At 47.2% G+C, this 22,259-nt stretch overlaps 1 protein-coding gene across 2 annotated transcripts in view; it reads left to right on the forward strand.

Moving 5' to 3' along the window:
• Positions 1 to 6,354: 6,354 nt before the first annotated feature.
• LOC135822594 (uncharacterized) overlaps positions 6,355 to 22,259 on the forward strand; it is a 28,676-nt gene continuing 12,771 nt past the window's right edge. Inside the window, exons 1-11 of one of the 2 annotated variants that reach the window (XM_065335401.1) lie at positions 6,355 to 7,099; positions 9,970 to 10,070; positions 10,727 to 10,921; positions 11,449 to 11,577; positions 12,919 to 13,065; positions 14,969 to 15,163; positions 17,050 to 17,244; positions 17,676 to 17,741; positions 18,249 to 18,392; positions 19,789 to 19,914; positions 20,476 to 20,713. In XM_065335401.1, the coding sequence (XP_065191473.1) occupies positions 10,016 to 10,070; positions 10,727 to 10,921; positions 11,449 to 11,577; positions 12,919 to 13,065; positions 14,969 to 15,163; positions 17,050 to 17,244; positions 17,676 to 17,741; positions 18,249 to 18,392; positions 19,789 to 19,914; positions 20,476 to 20,713 (1,490 nt within the window). In that variant the 5' untranslated portion in view covers positions 6,355 to 7,099; positions 9,970 to 10,015. The remainder of the gene's footprint in view (positions 7,100 to 9,969; positions 10,071 to 10,726; positions 10,922 to 11,448; positions 11,578 to 12,918; positions 13,066 to 14,968; positions 15,164 to 17,049; positions 17,245 to 17,675; positions 17,742 to 18,248; positions 18,393 to 19,788; positions 19,915 to 20,475; positions 20,714 to 22,259) is intronic. The other variant, XM_065335400.1, reaches the window with a different exon arrangement.

The raw sequence follows: 22,259 nt of genomic DNA on the forward strand, positions 1-22,259 counted from the left end.
AATAAAATTTCACCAGTTGTAGTCTTCGGGGTGCTGATTCGAATGGTCGTGGTCCGAGGAAGCTGAGACGCTCCCTTCCTACTTGAATCCCAATCGAACTCGCGCACTTCCACCGAAACTGGGTGAGTGCGCCCTACTAGATGGGGATTTGTATGCAAAATGTCACTAAAAGCGCCATTTCGTTCTTATAAAAGCACGGATGACCGCGATTGGCCCATATGTTGTAGTCTTTTGGACGCTGAGTCGACTGGTTTTGGTCCGAAAAGGCTGCGATGCAGCGTTCCTCCTTTATTCCCAATCGAACATGGTTGAACAAGCGGTCACGTGGCACGTGCTGCTGCGTACGCCAGTCACCTGGACCTGGTCACCGTGCCAGCGCGTGCCTGCAGGGTACAACTTACTAGCCTGTTTGACCTTTTTTCGGGTGCAGTCCTGTCACTCGAGTTGAACCTTGGTGTGAAAGTTGTCGCCTGCTGGCGTGGTGACCAGGTGATTTGGGCACCCAGGAGCACGTGACCGCTTGTTCAACCATGTTCGATTGGGAATAAAGGAGGAACGCTGCATCGCAGCCTTTTCGGACCAAAACCAGTCGACTCAGCGTCCAAAAGACTACAACATATGGGCCAATCGCGGTCATCCGTGCTTTTATAAGAACGAAATGGCGCTTTTAGTGACATTTTGCATACAAATCCCCATCTAGTAGGGCGCAGTCACCCAGTTTCGGTGGAAGTGCGCGAGTTCGATTGGGATTCAAGTAGGAAGGGAGCGTCTCAGCTTCCTCGGACCAAGACCATTCGACTCAGCACCCCGAAGACTACAACTGGTGAAATTTTAATTTTTGCCTTAACTTCCCTTAAGAATGGAGACCCCTCCCTGCCAACTTACTACTACCGCCCAGTCTCCCTTCTGCCAATAATTTCAAAACTATTGGAGAAAGTTGTGCAGAAGCAGCTCACCACCTTCCCGAGTAAGACAAATGCGCTACTGCGTTACAGTTTGCTTTCCGCCAGGGACACTCGACAGAGGATTCGTTGTGCTTACTAACTGATAACCTGCTTCATGCCAAAGGAGTAGTACAATACCTACTCCCTACTCCCTAGCATGCTTCTGCAGCTGCATTGTACAGTGAAACGTGTCTAAGACGACCGCTCAAGGGACCTTCAAAACGTGGTCTTTGTAACCAGGTGGCCTCCTTATCCAGGGCCATTTGACTGAGAATAGCATCCCTTGGTCCTGGTTGTAATGGTCCTCTTGGACAGGTGGTCGCCTTATCAGAGTGGTCACCTTGACAGGTTTTACTGTACTTGAGCGGCCGTACACAGCAAGTTGAGATTGGAGCCAATCTGAGTAGAGTAGTGGTATGCACATGTGGTGTCCCCAGAGCTCTGTGGCAGGGCCATTACTGTTCAGTCTATACACCAGAGAAAATTTGTCTGTTGCCAACCCGTGTCCAACGATCCAGTTTGCCGATGATATTGGAGTGTATTACAGCTCCACTGTCTGGGCAGTCATCTCGGATACACTCTCCTCTTCTGTCTCTGCACTGGCAGACTGTCTCAAGGGTCGAGGGCTAGTCCTTAAAGAAGAGTGTTGTGCTAACAAATCTTTGTCATGGGACTCCCAGATAAACGCCATAGCAAAGGAATTATTAGTTGCGTGCAATACCGGCGCTCTGTGGCGCGCTCGACGTGCACTCACACTTGGAAGCCGAATTACGTTTCTCCTTGCTGTGATCATGCCAGACATCATGTATGGCTCGCTTTTCGAGTGCACTTCGCTAGCCTTGGTCACAAGTGTTTCAAGACAGAATACACTGAACATCTGCGATTGGCGGGTAGCTAAATACAGTACGTAATGAACGGCGAGAGATGCGGGTGAGAGAATCATATTCATGTTGTCGTAGACTGTGTGCATAAGCATTGCTGGCATATTCCGGTGGAAGGTTCATGGATATTAGTGATAATTCCAAAGAGGGGAAGGTAAGCGCCATCAAGCCGAACACAAGCTACATTCCAAGGCACACACTGTCAGTGGAATGTTGGCTTGGTACGATGATGGGACGGCTTGTGTTCGGCTTGATGGCTGCGCTTACCTTCCCCTCTTTGGAATTATCTAATATGGTATTATCTATAAACCTTCCCAGTTGGAAGGCCGTTGGTTAGCGCTATCGAGCAGTGCTCAAGCTCACTACCTTGCTGTGGAATGTCTCAGTACTCCTTGTCAGTCTGGTGCTACCTTGTGCAGGTCTGACTGTTCATAATCTACTGTAGCTTTCATGGCTGAGGTTGTTGGTATGCCTATTTCGGTCTGGGTTTCCCATACTCGGTTGAGCAGGCTGGTTGGTAAAGTAACTCCAATTTCACTTCGAGGCACCAGTACATCTTGTGTCTGCTTCTATCAAATCAGCATACTATCTATACCATCAAGAGTATAATGTTACAAGCCCCGGGGATCTTGTCCGCTACATGTATCGTTGCTACAAGAGAAGATCTGTGGGTGTACATCCGGTGCATTTTCAAATTGACGTACTTCTCTGGTATCATGGTGCGCGCGCACGTGTGTGTGTGTGTGTGTGTGTGTAAAGAAAAAAAGAAGAAAAAAATGGAAAATGAAAAATAGGGATTCACTGGCCAGAAAAAATCACTTCAATCAGCTGTGTGGTGGATACCAGGCTAAACATAGTGGCGGTCAATTCATCAGCCTTGCAAGCTGTTGAATGGTGTAATCCCAGCACAAGTTACCATGTCTAACATAGCTGTTCGCTATCATCGCTTCCGCGACGGGCAGGTCTGAGGTGTGTGTGTGTGCCTCATGGATGGTGTACTTCACGTATGGTGTAGTTTCATTCCACCTTGTGTTGAATAATATAGGTCCACCTCACCTGTTTTTCTCCTCAATCCTGATGATGTGTTCCAGTCAGGAAATTCGATCGAGAAATTCGTAATTTGCAGCGAAGAGAACACTCACGTTGAGGACGGTGTGTGTAGGGTTCTCAGTGCAATGAAGTGGCTGCAGTGGAGCTTGCGCACCTTACACTACAGTGGAAAAAGAAGCGAGGAGCTACACGTTACGCTATAAAGTCCACTAACACCACCAGTTACTTGACAATCAGCTCATGCGATAACATTGCACGACACTGACCAACGGCACTGACTTTCTACAACTAATTATTTACAATGTCGAGAGTGGTTAGAAATTTTTGGCGTCGTGCTAAAAACCCACCCACGCTGGTGACTGTGGGGGGGGGGGGGGCATAATTATGTCTAGCGGCAGCAGTGGAACAGATATTGTACCACCGACACGGAGTCCTGTCAGGATGATTGGCCATAAAGCCAAGGCACCTAGCCCGGCCGAGAGTTTGTGCAGTGTGCAGTGGTGCGAAGCTACGGAACCTTTGCAAGCTGGTGAGAGGAAACGGATACGCGACGCTCCGGATTGCGGCTGACAACCGGTAGGCATTGGCTGCGTTCGATTATGCACTTGAATCATTCGCATGCATTCGAGTCGTTCGATTTTCATGTCATTAGCCCTGGAATCGATTCGGAATCCATTCACCTTATTCACATGGCGTGATGTGAATAGTGCGAATCGACTCATGAATCGATTCGCGGGCATTATCGAACGCACTCACTATGACTCAGTGATGCAACAAAACGGTGCTTTCTTCGAACGAATAGTCACTCGAATATCGCTTTGGCGAACGAACGAGTATTCTATATTCTTCTGAAGTGGCTCAGTCACTTCACTCAATCAGACCCAACAGTCAAGTTGTCCACAGAACACGAGGATTGTCAATATATATTATATCCACTAGTGAACGGGCAAATTTGACCAAAGAACAAGCTTCACAGTTCTCAGAACATAATTTCTAGAAGCTTTTACCCTCTCATCTTCAACACTACAAAGAAGATCATGGTCGGAGCTGCATAATACAGCAAAACAGCAATAATGTTCGAATACCCAATGCTGTAGACAGCATTCTTTCTGATCTTTCTGATCTGGTGTCGGTATTCTAGAATACCGACACCAGAATCTGATGTTCTAGAATATTCCGGATATGCGGATATTCCTTTGCATTACTGGTTTGAATGTAGAAGGTATCCATCTTGGCACAGGTAGGGTTGGGTGGGATTGGGTGGACATGCGCTTTCTTTGCTTCCACTTTCCACCGTAGACCGAACGCCAGTCTCTCAACCCCACCTGGGCTTGAGCAATGCTTTCGTTTGTTACTAGGTGGCCTGGGATGTAATTATTATTTTAATTAAAAGTGTGACAATGGCATTACCACACAACTGACATTTCTACACAACTAATAGTAATACTTGTTGTGTCCAACTACACCTGATGAGCCGTCATACAGCGAAACGATCGTCGTGTGAAACTGCTGCTTCTTACTGCTGTTTTTTTTTTTAAAGTATTTTGGTTCATCTTATCGGTATCTGCAGCCGCAAGTGGAGGGTTTGCTGGCGGACGAGCAAGCAGGGTTCCGGAAGGGAAGAAGCACAGTGGAGCAAATCTTCAACCTCAAATTGTTAATTGAAAAGTACCGTGACCATCAGCAGGCTGTGTATCATTGCTTCATCGATTTTCGTAAGGCCTTTGATAGGGTTTGGCACAAAGCGCTATTCAAGATTATGAGCGCGCATGGCATCGAAGCAAGAATTGTGGACCTGGTTGAAGCGCTTTAAGCTGCCATCGTTGTTGGATCCACTATCACCGACTGGTTCACCACGTCAGTGGGTGTCAGGCAGGGCTGTTTACTCTCGCCTTGTCTGTTCAACGTATTCATGGAGTACATCATGTCTGACGCTTTGGAGGAGTTTGATGGGTCAGTATGTATCGGCGGCATGTGCGTGACCAACCTACGTTTTGCGGATGATATAGATCTAATCGCATCGTCTGTGGAAGAGCTGATGGACCTGACCGAGCGCGTGGATACGAGTGCAACAAGACTAGTATAGGCATGCAGATCAATGCTTCCAAGACCAAGTCAATGGCAGCGCCGGAGGGCGGTGGTGATCTGGGGTGCATTCAAGTAGGCAATGAGCGAATAGAAGAGGTATCCCAGTTTAAATACCTAGGTGCTGTAATCACGTCGGATGGCAAGTCCGATGTGGAGATAAGAAAACGCTTAGCACTAGGGAAGAAAAAGATCATTGAGCTTCAATTCATTTGGAAATCGCCATCACTTTCTTTGCCTACTAAATTTCGTTTTGTAAGGTCTATTGTGCTAGCGACTGTTTTATACGGATGCCAATCTTGGACATTATCTGCCTCATCAATGAGAAGAATTTCATCCTTCGAGATGAAATGCTTCCGCCGACTCTTAGGAGTAACATACCACGACCGGCGTACCAACCAATCTATCCTGGAAGAAATCAATGACATCATCGGAGCAAGGATGCGGCTAGCGAACGAAGTCAAGAAATTTAAGTTGATGTGGTTTGGCTATGTTACGAGACATGACGTTTTCTCCAAGCCCTTCCTGCAAGGATCAACTCCTGGATCTCGACCGAGAGGAAGGCCCGCGACATCATGGATTTCTAACATTAAAAGTTGGACGGGTCTTCCCTTGCATGCTCTCTCTCATGCAGCACACGATAGAGTTGGATTCAGAGACATCATTCACAATTCTCTCGCTGATTAATGCCTCTACGATCACCTTGTGATTATGAGTTATACATACATACATACATACATACATACATATGTCAACAAACAATGGATCACTCGTAATATTTCGCTACTCCGAGTTTCATGCACTGTGTGCAATCATCAGGCAAACAATATTCAATACATACATACATATCGGTATCGCCATTGGTATCTTAGGGCAAGTAATAATTTTAGTTAGGCGAAGTACAGACTACTGCACTACTGAGGCTAACTGAGGCTAACTCCCCTCCTCTTCGAATATCAGACATTCTTGACTTTAGGGAGTTTAGAGCTCTAGCTAGCTCTCTCAGTCTCAGCAGCATCTGGTCAAGTCTGCCAGTGCCAGTGCCATCATCACTGCCATGCCATGGCCCAGTGCAGTGGCAGTGCTCCTTGCACTCGCATGCATGCTGCGACACCAGCCTGCTACATCAGATCAGTACATGTCAGCGCTGCTCGATGAAATCCGATCACGTGAGTCGAGTCAAGTAAGCTCCTCACATCATTTCCCAGCCCCCTTACAACAAGCACAAGGCCAGGACATGCACAGGACGTGCTAGCTTGACTCTTGAGTGACTCGATCGGATTTCACTCAGCATGTCATGTATAATGTATTTCGGTGTGAACGGGACTTTTTCACAGGTAATGACTGCAATCAACCCAAAGAGTCCTGGAAGTAACAGTTTCCCTAGCGGTAGCTGTTTCCCTAGCCGGACAGGTCATTCAGAGTCTGAATGGAGTTTATGCAGCTCACTCCATTGTCCAATCCCTTTCCTGTTTCGTTCGGCTTCGAATCGGGCCTGGATGTCTGCAGCAGCCCTGATGTGTGATGTGGGATCAACGAGTGTGTCTACTACTGTACTGAAGTGGCTGCAAAGTCAAGTGTTGGTTAGATATTCATTGGTTTGAGGGAGAAGAATGATGCAAACGGGAGAAATCTGAAGAAAAATTGACTGTCACCACCAGGACTCGAATCAGGGACATTCTCTTGAGGCCAGCATTGATCTAACCACTGAGCTACGGACAAAAGACAAGACACTTTGGTAATAGTTTTCTGTTGGTGTAGCGCCGGTGAACCGTTACAGAGTGGTTTGCGGAGCGACGGTGACTAGAGATCAGTACTCCGTTAGTGGGCATCACGCGGTCCATTTAGTCCAGCGTATTCGAAGATCATTCAGGCCAAGTACCGGGTATTGTCTGCTCCTCACCTTACTGCTCAACGCTTCGTCGAGCGCCGCACCGACATTGTCGTGAGCCGAGGAACCAGTTATCAGATTAGTACCTGTCAGGGGCTGCTGAGCGGAGGACGGATTGCAAATAATTCGCCAGTCCGACGTAGATCTACGCAAAAGCACCGCACTGTGGCGCGACCGGTTCGTCGGTACGGTAGATCTACGGAGTCTCAGACTCTCAGACTCTCAGGCACACCGAGATCAAGAGGTTGGTGAGTGTCGTAATCACAGTATACTTTAGAATATCACCATGATCGCACACCGGTAATAATCAGTCTGACCAGCACTCGCGTCGAAATACTCACTGGAGACCAGGAAGTACTACCCGTAGATGTCATGACCGGGTAGTGGGCCAGACATACTATCAGGATTCTTCGATTCCAGGTTCTTTATGGAAGTATACCAGGAATCCAGAATAGATACCCATTCTTTACCCTCACCACACAAATCACAAGAAGACCAAAGCTTCACTCCAGAAATCAATAGTGAATGGCAGGGAGGTCCTCATGGCCTGCTCAGCTCCCAACAGATTAGCCCCAGGGCTAACCTGAAGGGCACTAACGACTAGTAACAAGCCGATAGGCCTGACCTGCCCTGCACTACTACTAGTATTACATTTTTAGAACAAGGTTGTTACCCCCCCCCCCACCTTGCACATAAGCTGACCAAGCTTGGGCAGGATAATCTTTGCAAATATAGGTTCAATGTAAGACCTAACGTTAGAACACATTGTACATGTACGTGTGTGTACCCTGACAGTGGGTAGTTTTGTGGTTTGTGTGCAGAGAGAATTGGTATGGTATGATACTTGATAGCACGTTTTCCTCTGATAACTGAACAGCACTAAGTACTACTTCGAAGTACTCAAAGTAAAAGGAGAATCGAAGCAAATGAAATGCTGGGGTCTTCTTGTGAACTTCATTATTATTTAACTCGGATGGAGAGCCAAGGATTGCGAAATAATAAAAGAGAGGACCATAAGTTTACAAGTTTTCCGTTTTGTCCAACACTAACGATTACAAGCAGGATGATGGTGAGTCAAAATGTGCAACAATTAGCACAAAACTGACTGATGTGATACTGTCGTTTCATCGAGTCGTTGAATTGAGGTCGTTGAATGTCAGTATCACATCAGTCAGTTTTGTGCATTTTGACTCACCAGTATCCTGCTTATAAGCGTTAGTGTTGGACGAAACGGATAACTTACTTGTAAATTTATGGTCCTCTCTTTTTTAATTCATTCTTATTGTTAGCTTATGGAGCTATATGTCTTTATGGGCTTCGAGAGTCCCTTTTCGTTACCTATAATGAGTTCGATGTTGGGTTTTTATAGGGTTCCGCCAGTTGTGGACAAAGGAAAATCGTACAGATCAAAGAATAGGGGGGGGGGGGCAATTACAAACACACTATCACCAGGTATCATTCAAATCAGGGAGATATTGCCAAATTTGGAACTTCAGTCAGACCTCGCTTAAAGGGGAAGTTAAGGCAAAAATTAAAATTTCACCAGTTGTAGTCTTCGGGGTGCTGAGTCGAATGGTCTTGGTCCGAGGAAGCTGAGACGCTCCCTTCCTACTTGAATCCCAATCGAACTCGCGCACTTCCACCGAAACTGGGTGACTGCGCCCTACAAGATGGGGATTTGTATGCAAAATGTCACTAAAAGCGCCATTTCGTTCTTATAAAAGCACGGATGACCGCGATTGGCCCATATGTTGTAGTCTTTTGGACGCTGAGTCGACTGGTTTTGGTCCGAAAAGGCTGCGATGTAGCGTTCCTCCTTTATTCCCAATCGAACATGGTTGAACAAGCGGTCACGTGCTCCTGCGTACACCAGTCACCTGGTCACCGTGCCTGCAGGGTACAACTTACTAGCCTGTTTGACCTTTTTTGGATGCACTCCTGTCACTCGAGTTGAACTCGAGTTGAACCTTGGTGTGAAAGTTGTCGCCTGCTGGCGTGGTGACCAGGTGATTTGAGCACCCAGGAGCACGTGACCGCTTGTTCAATCATGTTCGATTGGGAATAAAGGAGGAACGCTGCATCGCAGCCTTTTCGGACCAAAACCAGTCGACTCAGCGTCCAAAAGACTACAACATATGGGCCAATCGCGGTCATCCGTGCTTTTATAAGAACGAAATGGCGCTTTTAGTGACATTTTGCATACAAATCCCCATCTCGTAGGGCGCAGTCACCCAGTTTCGGTGGAAGTGCGCGAGTTCGATTGGGATTCAAGTAGGAAGGGAGCGTCTCAGCTTCCTCGGACCAAGACCATTCGACTCAGCACCCCGAAGACTACAACTGGTGAAATTTTAATTTTTGCCTTAACTTCCCCTTTAACCGCACGCATCCGTTGTGTGTGTGTTTGTGTGTCTCCCCGTCTCTCTCTCTCTCTCTCTCTCTCTCTCTCTCTCTCTCTCTGCTCTCTCTCTCTCTAATCTCTCTATCTCTCTCTCTTTCTCTCTCTCTCTCTCTCTCTCTCTCTCTCTCTCTCTCTCTCTCTCTCTCTCTCTCTCTCTCTCTCTCTCTCTGTCTATCGCTGTGTGTGTGTCTCTCTCTGTCTGTATCTCTGTGTCTCTGTCTGTCTGTCTCTCTCTCTCTCTCTCTCTCTCTCTCTCTCTCTCTCTCTCTCTCTCTCTCTCTCTTTGTCACTCTCTGTGTCTCTGTCTCTTTGCACCCGATAACGAGGACCCCCCCCCCATCCTCCTCCTCCTCTTCCCTCTCACCCAAAAGATCTTGCTGGTCATGGATCAACCAGCATGTTTGCTGTGCTGTGTAAAGCATGCTGATACTCAGAACAATGTTTGTTGCAGAGATCGTGGGTGTGTTAATTGCCATTGCATATGCGAAGCCAAGATGAAACCCATTTTGTGGATATGTACAAGCTGTCAAAATTGCCAGTCCCTCTCCACAAAGCTTCTCAGCAGTCAATCCGAAAACAGGATTTGGAATGAAAGTGATTAATTTTTTGAAAGGATTGGGAGAACTTCAAATTCAAAGGATCAACCCCGACTGATCCTTTGGAATGAAAGTGTTTATTTTATTTTATGCTGATGCCGCCACCTCATGCTGTTAACTGCAGGGAACAGAAAAGTACCAGTTGATTGAACTGCTGGTGACGCTGCAACATGTATAGCTGGCCCCTTTGCATCATGGTGGGCCTGATGTGCTTCCTGGAGCTCAGTGAGTTGACACTGTGTTTTTAATGGAATACCTGCACTAGTATTAACTTACCTCCTGCACCATGTCACCTGTCCTACTGAGCCGCTGTGCCAACCTGAACATTACTGGTTCGTCTCTCTCTCTCTGCCTCCAACCTTCTGCATCAAGTATCCCTGTCTCTTTGTGTGTGTGGGGGGGGGGTCTGTGTGTGTACGTGTGCGCGCGCACGTGTGTGCGTCCTGTCGTACTTCGAAGTGTGAATCATTAGTGTTTCCAGGAACCAGTGACATTATCATTGCAACAAGAAGTGCCTGATTTTTCATCTCCGTGTTTGTTCCCTCACTTCCATTTCTACCACTTTGTTGATAAAAGGATATTAATTAAGCACGGTCGAATATCCAGCAAGTGTCATACCAGAGCCGCCGCTGCAATCAGAATTGACGACCTAGAGATTGAGTTTTCACAAGCCTTGTGGTTTGTTAAAACTCAGATGTTGAGCCAATAGTATTATGTAAATAGAAAGGACCTATAAGGTTGTGGAATGTCTCAAAATCCCTGTCAGTTGTGTGCCTTGTTGTCGCAATATCTGAGTGTATATTATCTCGTTACCTTGGTGGACTGTTAGTCATAACTCGCAACTTGTGCGGTTTGTGCTGGCCTTTCTTTACGTTCACCAGGCACGGGCGAAACTGTGGATGTTTCTACTGTGCCCTGTACCTGGGGAGGCAGGCCGGGCGTTGTCCCGACAATGCGTTTCCCCAGCGCCCAGACTCGACAGGTAGCAGTACATCACGTCGTGTTGCGCCCGGCCAGCCAATGCCTCTGCGGCAGTGCGTACAGATTCGTCGCCAAGGTGACGGGCAGACGGCCAGGTGAGTGTTACCGTACTTGACAACCGCAGGCAAACAGTTTCCTTGCCATGTATAGGTTTCCCTTTTGTCCATTTTCCCTGAATTTTGCTCTTAGGTGCTGTTAATGATTTTACGTGACTGTTTCGAAGTGCTCTGTCGACACCACAATGCTGTGTTGATTTCCACGTGGATGTAATCTCCACTCAACTGAACTACCCAAGAAATTGCAGACAAACGATGTTGTGTGACAAACATGATGGTATGGAGCACAAAGGGGCGTAGGCGTCTGAGCAGTACAATACTGACAGTTATTTTACTACTCTCTAATACGAACCTTATTAACAAGCCAGTCAGAAGCACTGCAACATGCTGACTGCTATCTGGACTGCATGCTTCCGAGCCCGAATCAAGCAGAGCAGCTTTAGGTGATGTGGTGTTCTGCATTAGCTATGGCTGAGCCCGTGACTCTGCCATGTGCCGTCAATGTACAAATGTCCCCCTTTTACTTTCCCATGGTCTTTTTCTTCTCTTTTTTGATACGTATGCAGGCGACCAAGCGGCACGTGTCGAAGTTTGTTTCAATGATATTTCACTCAGGAATGGCGACCGCCTCATATTGAAGCGACACCACATGGCATCGGGACATCGTCGAAACATTTTAGCACTCAGTGAGCAAGGTGGGCACTCGTTATTATACACTAGTAGCTCCTAACTGTTAGTATTTTTAACTCCGATACTGAGCCAACGAGAGAGCTTGGAAGCTCAGGGCCCTGCGCTATGCTTTGTTGCCTAGCTCATCGTGCATGTTGTTAGAACTGATGGAAAAGTTTTTTTTCCTTTGATTAGCTACATCATTGTATTGCAAAAACGTTTCAATGAGTTACTGAAGTAACGTCTTCTGCATAGCTATGGGACCGGCGCTGACTCTGCCGATCACAGGCGTTCTGGAGTCGACGGGATGTCTGTCCTGCCGTTTCCTGGGACCGGCGCTGACTCTGCCGATCACGGGCGTTCGTCTTCTTCTTATTATTATACTGACGGCAACTAACATCCATTCTAATTGCATTTACTCGTCTCCCTACTTCGTGTTTCTTTCCAGAAAATCTCCCCATACAGCAGGGAGTCGTTTACATAATATGACTCCCTGCTATACATCTACATGACTGTATACACGTTATAATTATTATGCTATCGGCCTACATGCGATTCCCGGGCTGTTCGACAGGCGGCCCAGCCAGCCTGCTAGTGGGATCTCGGCCTCGCACACAAATCCACACAAAATGTTACTGCACTGAATGCATTCCCCGATACACTTCGCATATATACTCATTCTCTTGATGGTACCGTACACTTGATGGTACGGGACAGGTACGGGATAGCGCCAGGCATGCCGATGGCACAAACAAACAAAAATATTGTGGCCAGCTGTCTTTGTTGGTACGGTACGGTACGGGACAGATACAGGATAGCGCCAGGCGTGACACAAACAAACAAACAAACACCAAATTAAAGCTGTGTGGACCCTGGCTAGCGCCAGACGTTACTGAAGTAACGTCTTCTGCATAGCTACGGGAATAAATATAATTAAAATAGAAGAAATCACATGGAAACGAGTTATGAAGCAACTATCCACGACTGCTGACTGCTTATTATCTTGTTAAGAGTCGTGGATAGTTGCTTCGTAACTCGTTTCCATGTGATTTCTTCTATTTTAATTTGCTCTTAGTATCTTAATTTTAACCATTGTTGTTGTTGCCTTAGAAGCTGCAACGAACTTGGCCATTTTGCAAAATAATGATGTTGTAGCTATGATTGCTGCTTTCTCCCATTTATTGATTATTCCTGCTCCCCGAAATATAATTATGTGATCCTGAGTTACAGACACTCCTCACTTGTTCTAGTTGTGGCCGAGTGTGTTCACGCTTTCGCGCAGTGGCTGGTCCCGAACAGTCCAGATAAACGTGGTGTGTGAGCGTGACATTGTCGTACGTGTGTCTGGTGTGGCGTGTGCACTGCAGGACAGATCGGGTCGCCGTGTCGAGAAGTCTCTCTTCTGTACCGGGAGGTGCTGGAGCTGCGCTTCAAAGTCTCCTCCACGTGCGCGCAGCAACTGTCTGGCGACGCGCCCGGTTTCAATGTGACGTTTCGCTATCTGTTTCGGCAAGGTGAGAGCAGCATTGTTGCATGCTGCTGAATCCGTGGCGGAAACCGGAGTGGCTTATGTTTTCACACGATAAGTGTAAAGTTTGTAAATGGCAGCCGTTCACCCGTGATCATTTCGTCACGTGGTATATGCGAACGTATCCCTCTCGCGACTTGCACATACACATTTAACTTGGGAATAATGGAGCCGTATCCCTTGTCTACTGCCGCGCATCTGCATGTGCTTGGATTTTACTTGTGCTACTTTGGGTGTGTATGTGGTTATGTGTGTCAAGATGGAGTACTGTATGTACAGTCAACTTCGCTTATAACGACACTCGTCGGGGCATCAGAAAAGTGTCCTTATTCGCGAAGTGTCGTTATACCCGAGGTCTCATTATATGTATTACAGTTAGATGGGACTTTGCTCTGGCTATGGAAACTCTGTCGTTATTCGCGAATTGTCGTTATATCCGCAGTCGTTATTAGCGAAGTTGACTGTATGTGCAATTTTATACATAATTCTACGAGCTTAGATGCGAACTGACGTGACACATCCGTTTCATCACTTTTCAGATACTATATATGTAGTAATGACCAAAAACGGATTTGATTTATGTACAATTCTACTAAATCCATATACCATATTTGCTGGTGTACAGTGCGCACACTGAGCAGTGAATTTTGAAGTTCAAATCTGCAGTGCGCACTATACACCGAATACGAGAATCTAGTACAAAAGTGCCAGAGTTCAAGTGCGCACTATACACACAATGCACTGTATCGTACGGAGCGAGTGCTCAGGTTCATCGACGTTCAAGAACATCCACGGAAAAACAATGTTGTTTTCATGTTCACAGTTCGTAATTCCCTCAATTTCATAGTCATAGTCTGACTTACCGGAACATATTCTTAAGTTTCACCATCCTTTGACGAGATCAATTTCAGAACCAAATGTCCCCGATTTGACTCCACGTTATACACCGAATAGAGCCATTTTGTGATTTGTGGTTGAAGATTGGAGTGCGCGTTATACAAAGGTGCGCATTATACTCCGGCAAATACGGTAAATTTTGGGTACCAGTTTTGAAGTGGTTTTTTTTTGTGGTGATTTTGAATGTGAAATTGTGTGTGAGGGTTCCCTTAGTCTTTAGAGACCTGTTGATTACACTGAGCTGAAAATCTGAATTTCTCAAATGTTGTGCTTGTCGCGTTTTGCAACTAAACTCTTCATATACAATGTAGACGTAGACATGGATAATGTATGTGTGTACAGGGAAACCTGTCTAACAAGTTATGACGATCGCTCAAGGGACCTTCAAAACGTGGTCTCTGTTACCAGGTGGTCTCCTTATCCAGGGTTATTTGACTGAGAATAACAACCATTGCAGGGGCGTCGCACACGATACGGTCACTACGGTATTGACCGTACCACTATTTGCCCCAAGTACCCCATCAATCAATAAAATGCACTGATTTGGGCTCTAAATTTCCAAAATTTTCAGCTCAGCCGACCCTCCCCCACGATTAATTTGTACTTCAGATGGCTGACCGTACCACGCTAAATTACCTTCCGACGCCCCTGCATTGGTCCTGGTTGCAGTGGTCCTCTTGGACAGGTGATTGCCTTATCAGAGTGGTTGCCTTATCAGAGTGATCACCTTATCGGAGTGGTCACCTTATCAGAGTGGTCACCTTATCAGAGTGGTCACCTTATCAGAGTGGTCACCTTATCAGAGTGGTCACCTTATCAGAGTGGTCACCTTATCAGAGTGGTCACCTTATCAGAGTGGTCACCTTATCAGAGTGGTCACCTTATCAGAGTGGTCACCTTATCAGAGTGGTCACCTTATCAGAGTGGTCACCTTATCAGAGTGGTCACCTTGGCAGGTTTTACTGTACATCCGGATTGCTCTTTGTTTGCAGTGACATGTAACAAGCCACAACCAGGCGCACTGCCGAATGGGATCATTACACCGGAGAATGTTGCTGTGTTCAGTCCGGGAGATCTCATCCGGTTCGAGTGCCGCGAGAACCACTCGCTAGTGGGGGACGACCGGTGGTACAGTACGTGCGGAAAGGACGGAGAGTGGAGCACTCCGGTACCGCGCTGTTCGACAGGTGAGTAGGGTTCTAGCCGGTTAAAGAATTTTAGGCGGCCAGGGGGTCATACTGTTCACCCGTTTTTCCATGGTCCTCTATGCAGCGTGCGTATTCACAGAGCGCGCGCGGACCTTCTTTGGCTAGAACAGAGGGAGAGGGGTAAGCACTGCTGGAGCTGTGGCACTGCTGACAATGCAGCACTGCGGTTGATATGATGGCGTGAATGCCACACTGCAGTACAGTCAGACCTCACTTTAAAGCCGCACACATCCGTTTTCCACAAAAATATCTGGATAGGCGAGTGACCCGGATTATCGAACACACATACTGTATGTATGTATGACATATGCTGTTAATCGGTAACCAACAATTTTCTTCCGGATGGCGAGGGTTCCGGATAAAAGAGGACCGGATAAGCGAGGTCTGACTGTACGACTCCATGCAGCCTGCATGTATTGGTTCAGAACCGCCGGAAGCAGTTTGTGTTTGGTCCGGCAGTATCACGACCTTTTCATACTTTGTGTATGATATGGCGGGTACAGATATCCTCAAAACTAGGAAATATAATTATGTAGGTGGCCGAAACGTTGGTCCGATAATAACCTGACCAACCGGACTGGTTCCGGTGGGCCTGAGGGTGACATGCGCATGTACACACATTGTTGAACCTGCTAGCTCACTGAGCTCAGTCGGGCTGGGCTGTGCTCAGACCACCGCCGGCGCTCACAGGCCTATCTGTGCAATCTCCGTCGTGCACTGGGCAGCCACCTTTACAAAAGTGCTTGGCCGGTGTAGCATTGACCGCTGGCTTGGGTGTGTACTGGGCAACGGGTAGTCATAGCACCTACTGGAAGTCTACAAATATTCGGCGCAGGTGCATTTTCGGCTGTTTTCGGACATTTTTGACCTAAAATTTGTTGCGGCCGAATTTTGTTTTGCAAGGTTGAATGTGAAAGTGTACGTGCGCACAGGCAACAGCAGTGCAGGCCGAAATTTAAACATGCCGGAAACTTGTAGCCTTACAGTGCATGATCTAGGGAGCTAGGGAGAAAACACGAGAGTGCGGAATGTGGGACGGTTTGGATTTTTTCTTTAATAACAGGCTACCACCCATTGCGGTAACCTTACTCGGAGCAGGGCCAATCTATGCATGCTCATATACAGCATATCGCAGGTCTAGGCTGTATCTGGTGCCGGTAGATCACTGTAGTGTTATCTTGTCTGCAGACTGCAGTCCTCTGCTGCTAGCTCTGGTGACATGCAATCTGCTGACCAATATCCTCCAGCCTTTCTACGTGCAAGTACAGTAAAACCTGACATTAGCGACCGTCTGCTCTTAACGACCGTTTTTCCATGCACGGACTGTTCTACACAGACACTGTGGGACCTGGTTCTAATGACCACCTGGCTGTAATAACCGCTTTTGCTTGCACCGTGGGGTGGTCGCTTACACCAGGTTTTACTGTACTTTGAGAGAACACTACAGTCACTGGCTGCAATCACCACTGTGAGCTGCATAGACCACGCATCATGTGCATCATGTGGCACTTCCAATTCCGGGATTGAAACCAGCACATGTCAGGTGCTATGGCCTTGCGTCCCCTCCCTAGCGGCTTCTGCTCCTTGTTGGAACCTTCTCTGCTTTCAAAGCAAGTGGCAAACTCACTTTTTATATTTGTACAGGGTCCTTGGTTCGTCTTGGTGGTGACAGTTTTTTCTTCAGACTTTTCCCATCTTCAACTCCATCAACATTATGAATCAGAGCTTTAATTAAAGCTATCAAAAGTACATCAGAGCTTATTCCTCTTTTTGATTCTGTTGATTTCTTCGCAGAGCATTAAAAACTGTTGTAGTGGATACGGATCTTCTCAGTTCCTGGCATTGTTCCCGTTGTCTTTGTGCAGAGGAAGAATGGTGCCCCATGGTTTCGCTGGACATTGCTCATGCTGCTGTCAGTGTTCCGGCATCGCGTTCCGTCGGCTCTGTGCTCCGTGTCAGCTGTGCAAGCGGTTACTTCTTGCACGGCCAGCCGCACTACACATGCCGCAACGATGGAACGTGGCAGTCGGCGTACCTCATGCACGAGATTGAATGCAGCAGTGAGTTTGCGCACATCTGTTCTGCTATTGCATACGGGGAGATGTGCATACTATGAACACACACACACACACACACACACACCGTCACACTCAGACACACACAGACACAGACACACACACAAGCACACACACACACACACACACACACACACACACACAACGTGATTTCGAGTGAAGTAGCGTGCAGAGTTCGTAGTGATGCAGTGTGTAGTTAGTTCAATCATGATGGTGGTTATCATACCCAAGTGATAGTAACTGTTACTACGGCCATATCCACGTTGCATGGCTGGTAGAGAACTAAAACCATTCTCACAGCAGTGGAATTACTCTCTCACTAAATTGCAGATTGTGATGTTCCTGCAACAAGGAATATACAACCGAACAATGCCTTTGTTGTACATGGTGTGATAATCTGTCTTGTGCCGGTGCAGGGCAGGTCAACTGTCCAGTACCGGAAGACGACGGTGATGTCATCGTTGAGGATGAGATTTACCCAGGTACGAGTTATGTGCGATCTCTTGCCTTGCCTGATGGTCATTGCTCTTTTAAAAGTCACAAACGAAAATCCGGTGGAACAAGAAGTGATTGAATGTCTCTCTACTCACGAGTTTCATGCTGAAAAGCAATCATCAGTCGACTGGGGCTATCTTTTTACAGTCATGCAGGTCATGCATGACTTACTAGTTATCAATGATTGAGAGTGTGCGAAATTTGAAGTTTCTATAATGCTGATGCCTGAGCAGGAAGGGCAAAGAAGCAAGGAAAAACTATGTCTCCCCAAATTTTCAAGCTACATGTAAATGAAGCAATGGATCTCTGATAAGTCCTGTCCAAACGACTAGAACTGATTTGAGTCACCCAATTCATTTCGCCAGGAACTTGAATTCATTCATCTTGGGCACCCTGTAAGAAGACCTTAGGGTCTGTGGGGAATGCCCAAGTGAAATAATAAAATACAATACAATACAAAAAATACCTTTTGCCTTGTCCGGCCTGTTTGTCAGGTTTTCTCTCCTTCGCCAAGCACTGCTGTCGACCGGGACTGGAAGGCTACGGCTGTGGTCCAGGGCGGATGTGTGACCGGTGCGTTTCGAGGATCTGCCTCCGAGACACCCACAAGTGGAGCGGCACACCACCCAAATGCCGAGGTGAGGGCTGTATATTCCCAGGACGCCAGATGCACTGAGATGCATTGCCGTGTGATGTCCAATCTCCCCTTTTCCAGAGTGTAAATCCACAGGTTCTAGAACTCCTCGTTCCATTCTCTCATTTCCATCATTACAAAAAAAATCCCGGTTCGCGTAAGACTCGGGTAGAGCCCGAGTTTTCCGCATGGGTAGGAACGCCAACACCGTCAAAGATCAAAGTGCAAATGCAGGCCTTAAAGCTATCATTACTTGGGTGTTAGTCGAAGGGTGGATTTTGCCCTGCTCTTCCAGGATAAAATGTAGAGGGGACGGCTCGATACCGGGACGCTTTGACAGCCAAATTTGTATAGACCCAAACCGATCATCAGCGTTGATTTTTCACTCAAAATATGTTTGTGGAAGGAAACTGGCATGTTGAAGTTTGCTCTGGGGCCAGAGTCAATCGAACTGAGCCACTCCTTTGTGTTGACCCATTGCCTCCAAGTTGCCCAATTTTTCGCTTCAAAAAAGTTCAAATCAGAGGTGGCTCCAAACCGGACACGTTTTAGAGTGCACGTCAAATTCACTCTGGGTCTGAAATTAGGTAATTGCTATCGCTCCACGACGGCCAGTACAGAATAACAATAAGCCTTGTGTGTGCTTCCATTAGTTTTGCTTGGTATGCGGTGCTTTATTGGCGAGAGGCCAGCCGCTGTTTACCTGCGACAAGAAGTTGATTTTTCGAAAGTCGTAAAACTCAAGTCGCAGTGCGAAGCAACACGTCAAAAACTCACCTGCTTGGTATGGCGCTTCTGGTCATCGCAGTGCCATGAAATTTTGGCTCGGAGTATAACACATCGTAGTCTCACTGCGACATATGTTTTCTAATCAAAATACCAAGAGAGAAAGTGAATATTGAGTCCGTTCCGGTTTGCAACCTGTGTCCTATTTGAAACCGTCCCCTCTACACTTGATGTGATGTGACTAGTACCACAGCTACGAGCCCTCCTTCTTTACAGCCCTAGCTTATCATCGCCAGCATTAAGCAATACTGCCGTACTGGGGGGGGGGGGGGGGTCATGAATTTCATTATCAAGCTAGAATGAAGCGGAGAGATTGGCCTCAAGTAGTCACGAGAGATTTCAGGATAGTATTGGCAGCCTCTGCCCCTCCTCCCCTGGAATGTTACAGTTGGACTGATGTGGACAAATCCGGGGGCCCAAGACACGAAAATACAGAGGTAGCACACAACTTCATGACACAAAGGAACTGAAATTGCAAGGCTGACGGTGTGTGCTCGTAGTGAACTGAGGCATGCCGTCCAGCTCTGAAATACCTTTCTAACAATTTGTCGAATGGAACATCAAGTGTCTGGATATCTTTGTGAAGTGTTCAATCTGCCGTGTGGTGTGTACAGCGGTGCAGCCTCTTTGGACAAGGCTGTACAACAGCTTGTTCCAGCCGGCACTCGAGTCCAACACAGCTCTTGCATCAACCCGCCAGTCATGTCAACACCAGGACGATAGTGAGAGTGATCATACAGGTCAGTGGTGTAGTGCTCTCAACAGAATGACTAATGTTCTTTGAGTGTGTATGTTATCCAGAAACTGGTGTCTCTTGTGCACTCCTTACCTGTACAATATTTTGTACAGTAGCCTGATACACGTGACTATGTGAAACTCGGAGTTGCAACACAGCTCTCTCTGTCTCTTTCTTCCTCTCTCTCTCTCTCTCTCTCTCTCTCTCTCTCTCTCTCTCTCTCTCTCTCTCTCTCTCTCTCTCTCTCTCTCTCTCTCCTCTCTCTCCCTCTCTCTCTCTCTCTCTCTCTCTATCTATCTATCTATCTATCTATCTCTCTATCTCTCTCTCTCTCTCTCTCTCTCTCTCTCTTGTGTGTGTGTTGCTAGTAGTACATTTATTTGCTCATAAATCTGCTTTAAAAAAGATGGTACGCTTGACCTGTTTATACCCATGTCTACGGTACGGCATGCTAATGTTGTAGGCCATGCTTGTGCCTTGACCCGGGGGGGGGGGTCCTACGGATGCGGCCTCCAGTGCGAACCATGATTTTTTGGTTTTTCTGTGTTTGCTGCATCTTGTATAGAATCTGGTGATCACAATGCGTCCGCAGTGGCGCACACACCACTGGTCTGCAGCAGGTCAATCACGCAGGACCTTCGCGGCTGCTACGACCTGGCGTTCCTTCTGGACGCCTCGCGCAGCATCAGCGACGACGTCTTCTTCAACACCTCGCTGCCATTCGTGCGTGTCGTCACCAACTACTTCACCATCGGCGCGGAGCGTGCTCGTGTGTCAGTGGTTCTCTTCCAGAAGACAAGTGTGTAAGTGTAAAAAAAACATCACGAGTCGCGTGAGACTCGGCTGGAAGCCGAGTTTTCCGCATTCGTAGAAACGCCACCACCCCCTATAGATCAAGGCGTAGATGCATAAGTGTAACAGGTGTACTTCCAAGCCCATTGCGCAATGACGTAACTTGTACCATAAACACCCCACACAGCCACCTGGGCATGGTCGTCTGGGGTGTTGAACAGTGCATTCCTGATCCCAGTGCACTCACATGCATTACTCATACCTTCCATATTTGGCAATGCGCAACGGGCTTATATTATTAGGAAAGGGTTTGCTCCCCACACTGGAGCTCGCACCCAACAATCATTGCCGAAGTCGCTACCACTACACTGTACAAGTGTACTTAAGTAGAATTTATCGAGCATCGCCGTATGTGCCGTCAGTAAAGGGTTAAGCTAAGACATCCATATAGTACAAGATACCCTGTACGCACAATTCGTATTTCCCCGGCCGGAGTAGCTAGCATAAGGGGCCGTCCGTAAATATCGATGTTTTTTTAGAGACGATATTGGTGCTTCTCTCCCTTGATCCCCCTCCCTCCCCCCAGAAGACGCACATGTACATCTAGATCATGGAATCAATATTTTTGGATGATCATGAAGTGCCCAGGATGTTGAGGGTCCGGTGTAGGCGTGAAAATCCCGCCGCACTCACGCAATAGCTGCATCGCCTGGGGGGAGCGAACCGGGTTGGCGCTGCAGTGCTCACAGCCATCGTGTACTGGTGTAGCCAAAGCGGCTACGCTCGGGCTTGAATTTTTTCAAATCCTTGTTCAGACAGTGAAGACTGGAAACTCTTGTGGAGTTCGTCCGTGTTTGTTCGCACTGCCTCTACGTCTTGAAAAAGGTCTCCTGCAGGCATCGTTCGGCCGATTTCCACAATCAATAGCTCATTCTTTTGCTCTTGAAATTCGCCATGGGCGTACAGCTTCCAATTTTTGATTTTGTTCTTGTGTCGCGAGTTTTAGCTCCGCGAACGGAAGCTGGTTTCACATTTCTTGTTTAGCCATTTAGACGTCCGCGTGCAGGGATCGGCGAAACTTCAGATATTTACATCGATATTTTTCTGATGCTCGAAAAGACGCACATGGCTCAAACCCCCTCCCCCCCCCCCCCCCCCCCAGACGCACCAATATCGTCTCTAAAAAAACATCGATATTTACGGACGGCCCCTAAGTAAGTCGTAGCATGTAATACTGTAAGACATGTTTATTGTAACGAGTCGCAAATGTAACGATTTTTGTCCAAAAATCACCAAAATCCACACGGTAACAAGAAGATATGTTAACAATCTTGCAATCTTCAGGCATATCTGCACATAACACAATGTATGAGGCATTACAGCCCCAGCAAAACTTATTATAACGAAGAAATGTCACTTGTTAGGACGTTGGATGTGCTGCGGAATTTGTGCGATTGTGTCACTCGTCTAACCCCACCCAATACAAAGCATGCGCGGTGATGTCATTCACCTAACCCCACCCAATACAAGCCTATGCAATGATGTCATTCACCTAGC

The sequence above is a fragment of the Sycon ciliatum genome, chromosome 8, assembly GCF_964019385.1.
Source record: "Sycon ciliatum chromosome 8, ocSycCili1.1, whole genome shotgun sequence".
NCBI lineage: Eukaryota > Metazoa > Porifera > Calcarea > Leucosolenida > Sycettidae > Sycon > Sycon ciliatum.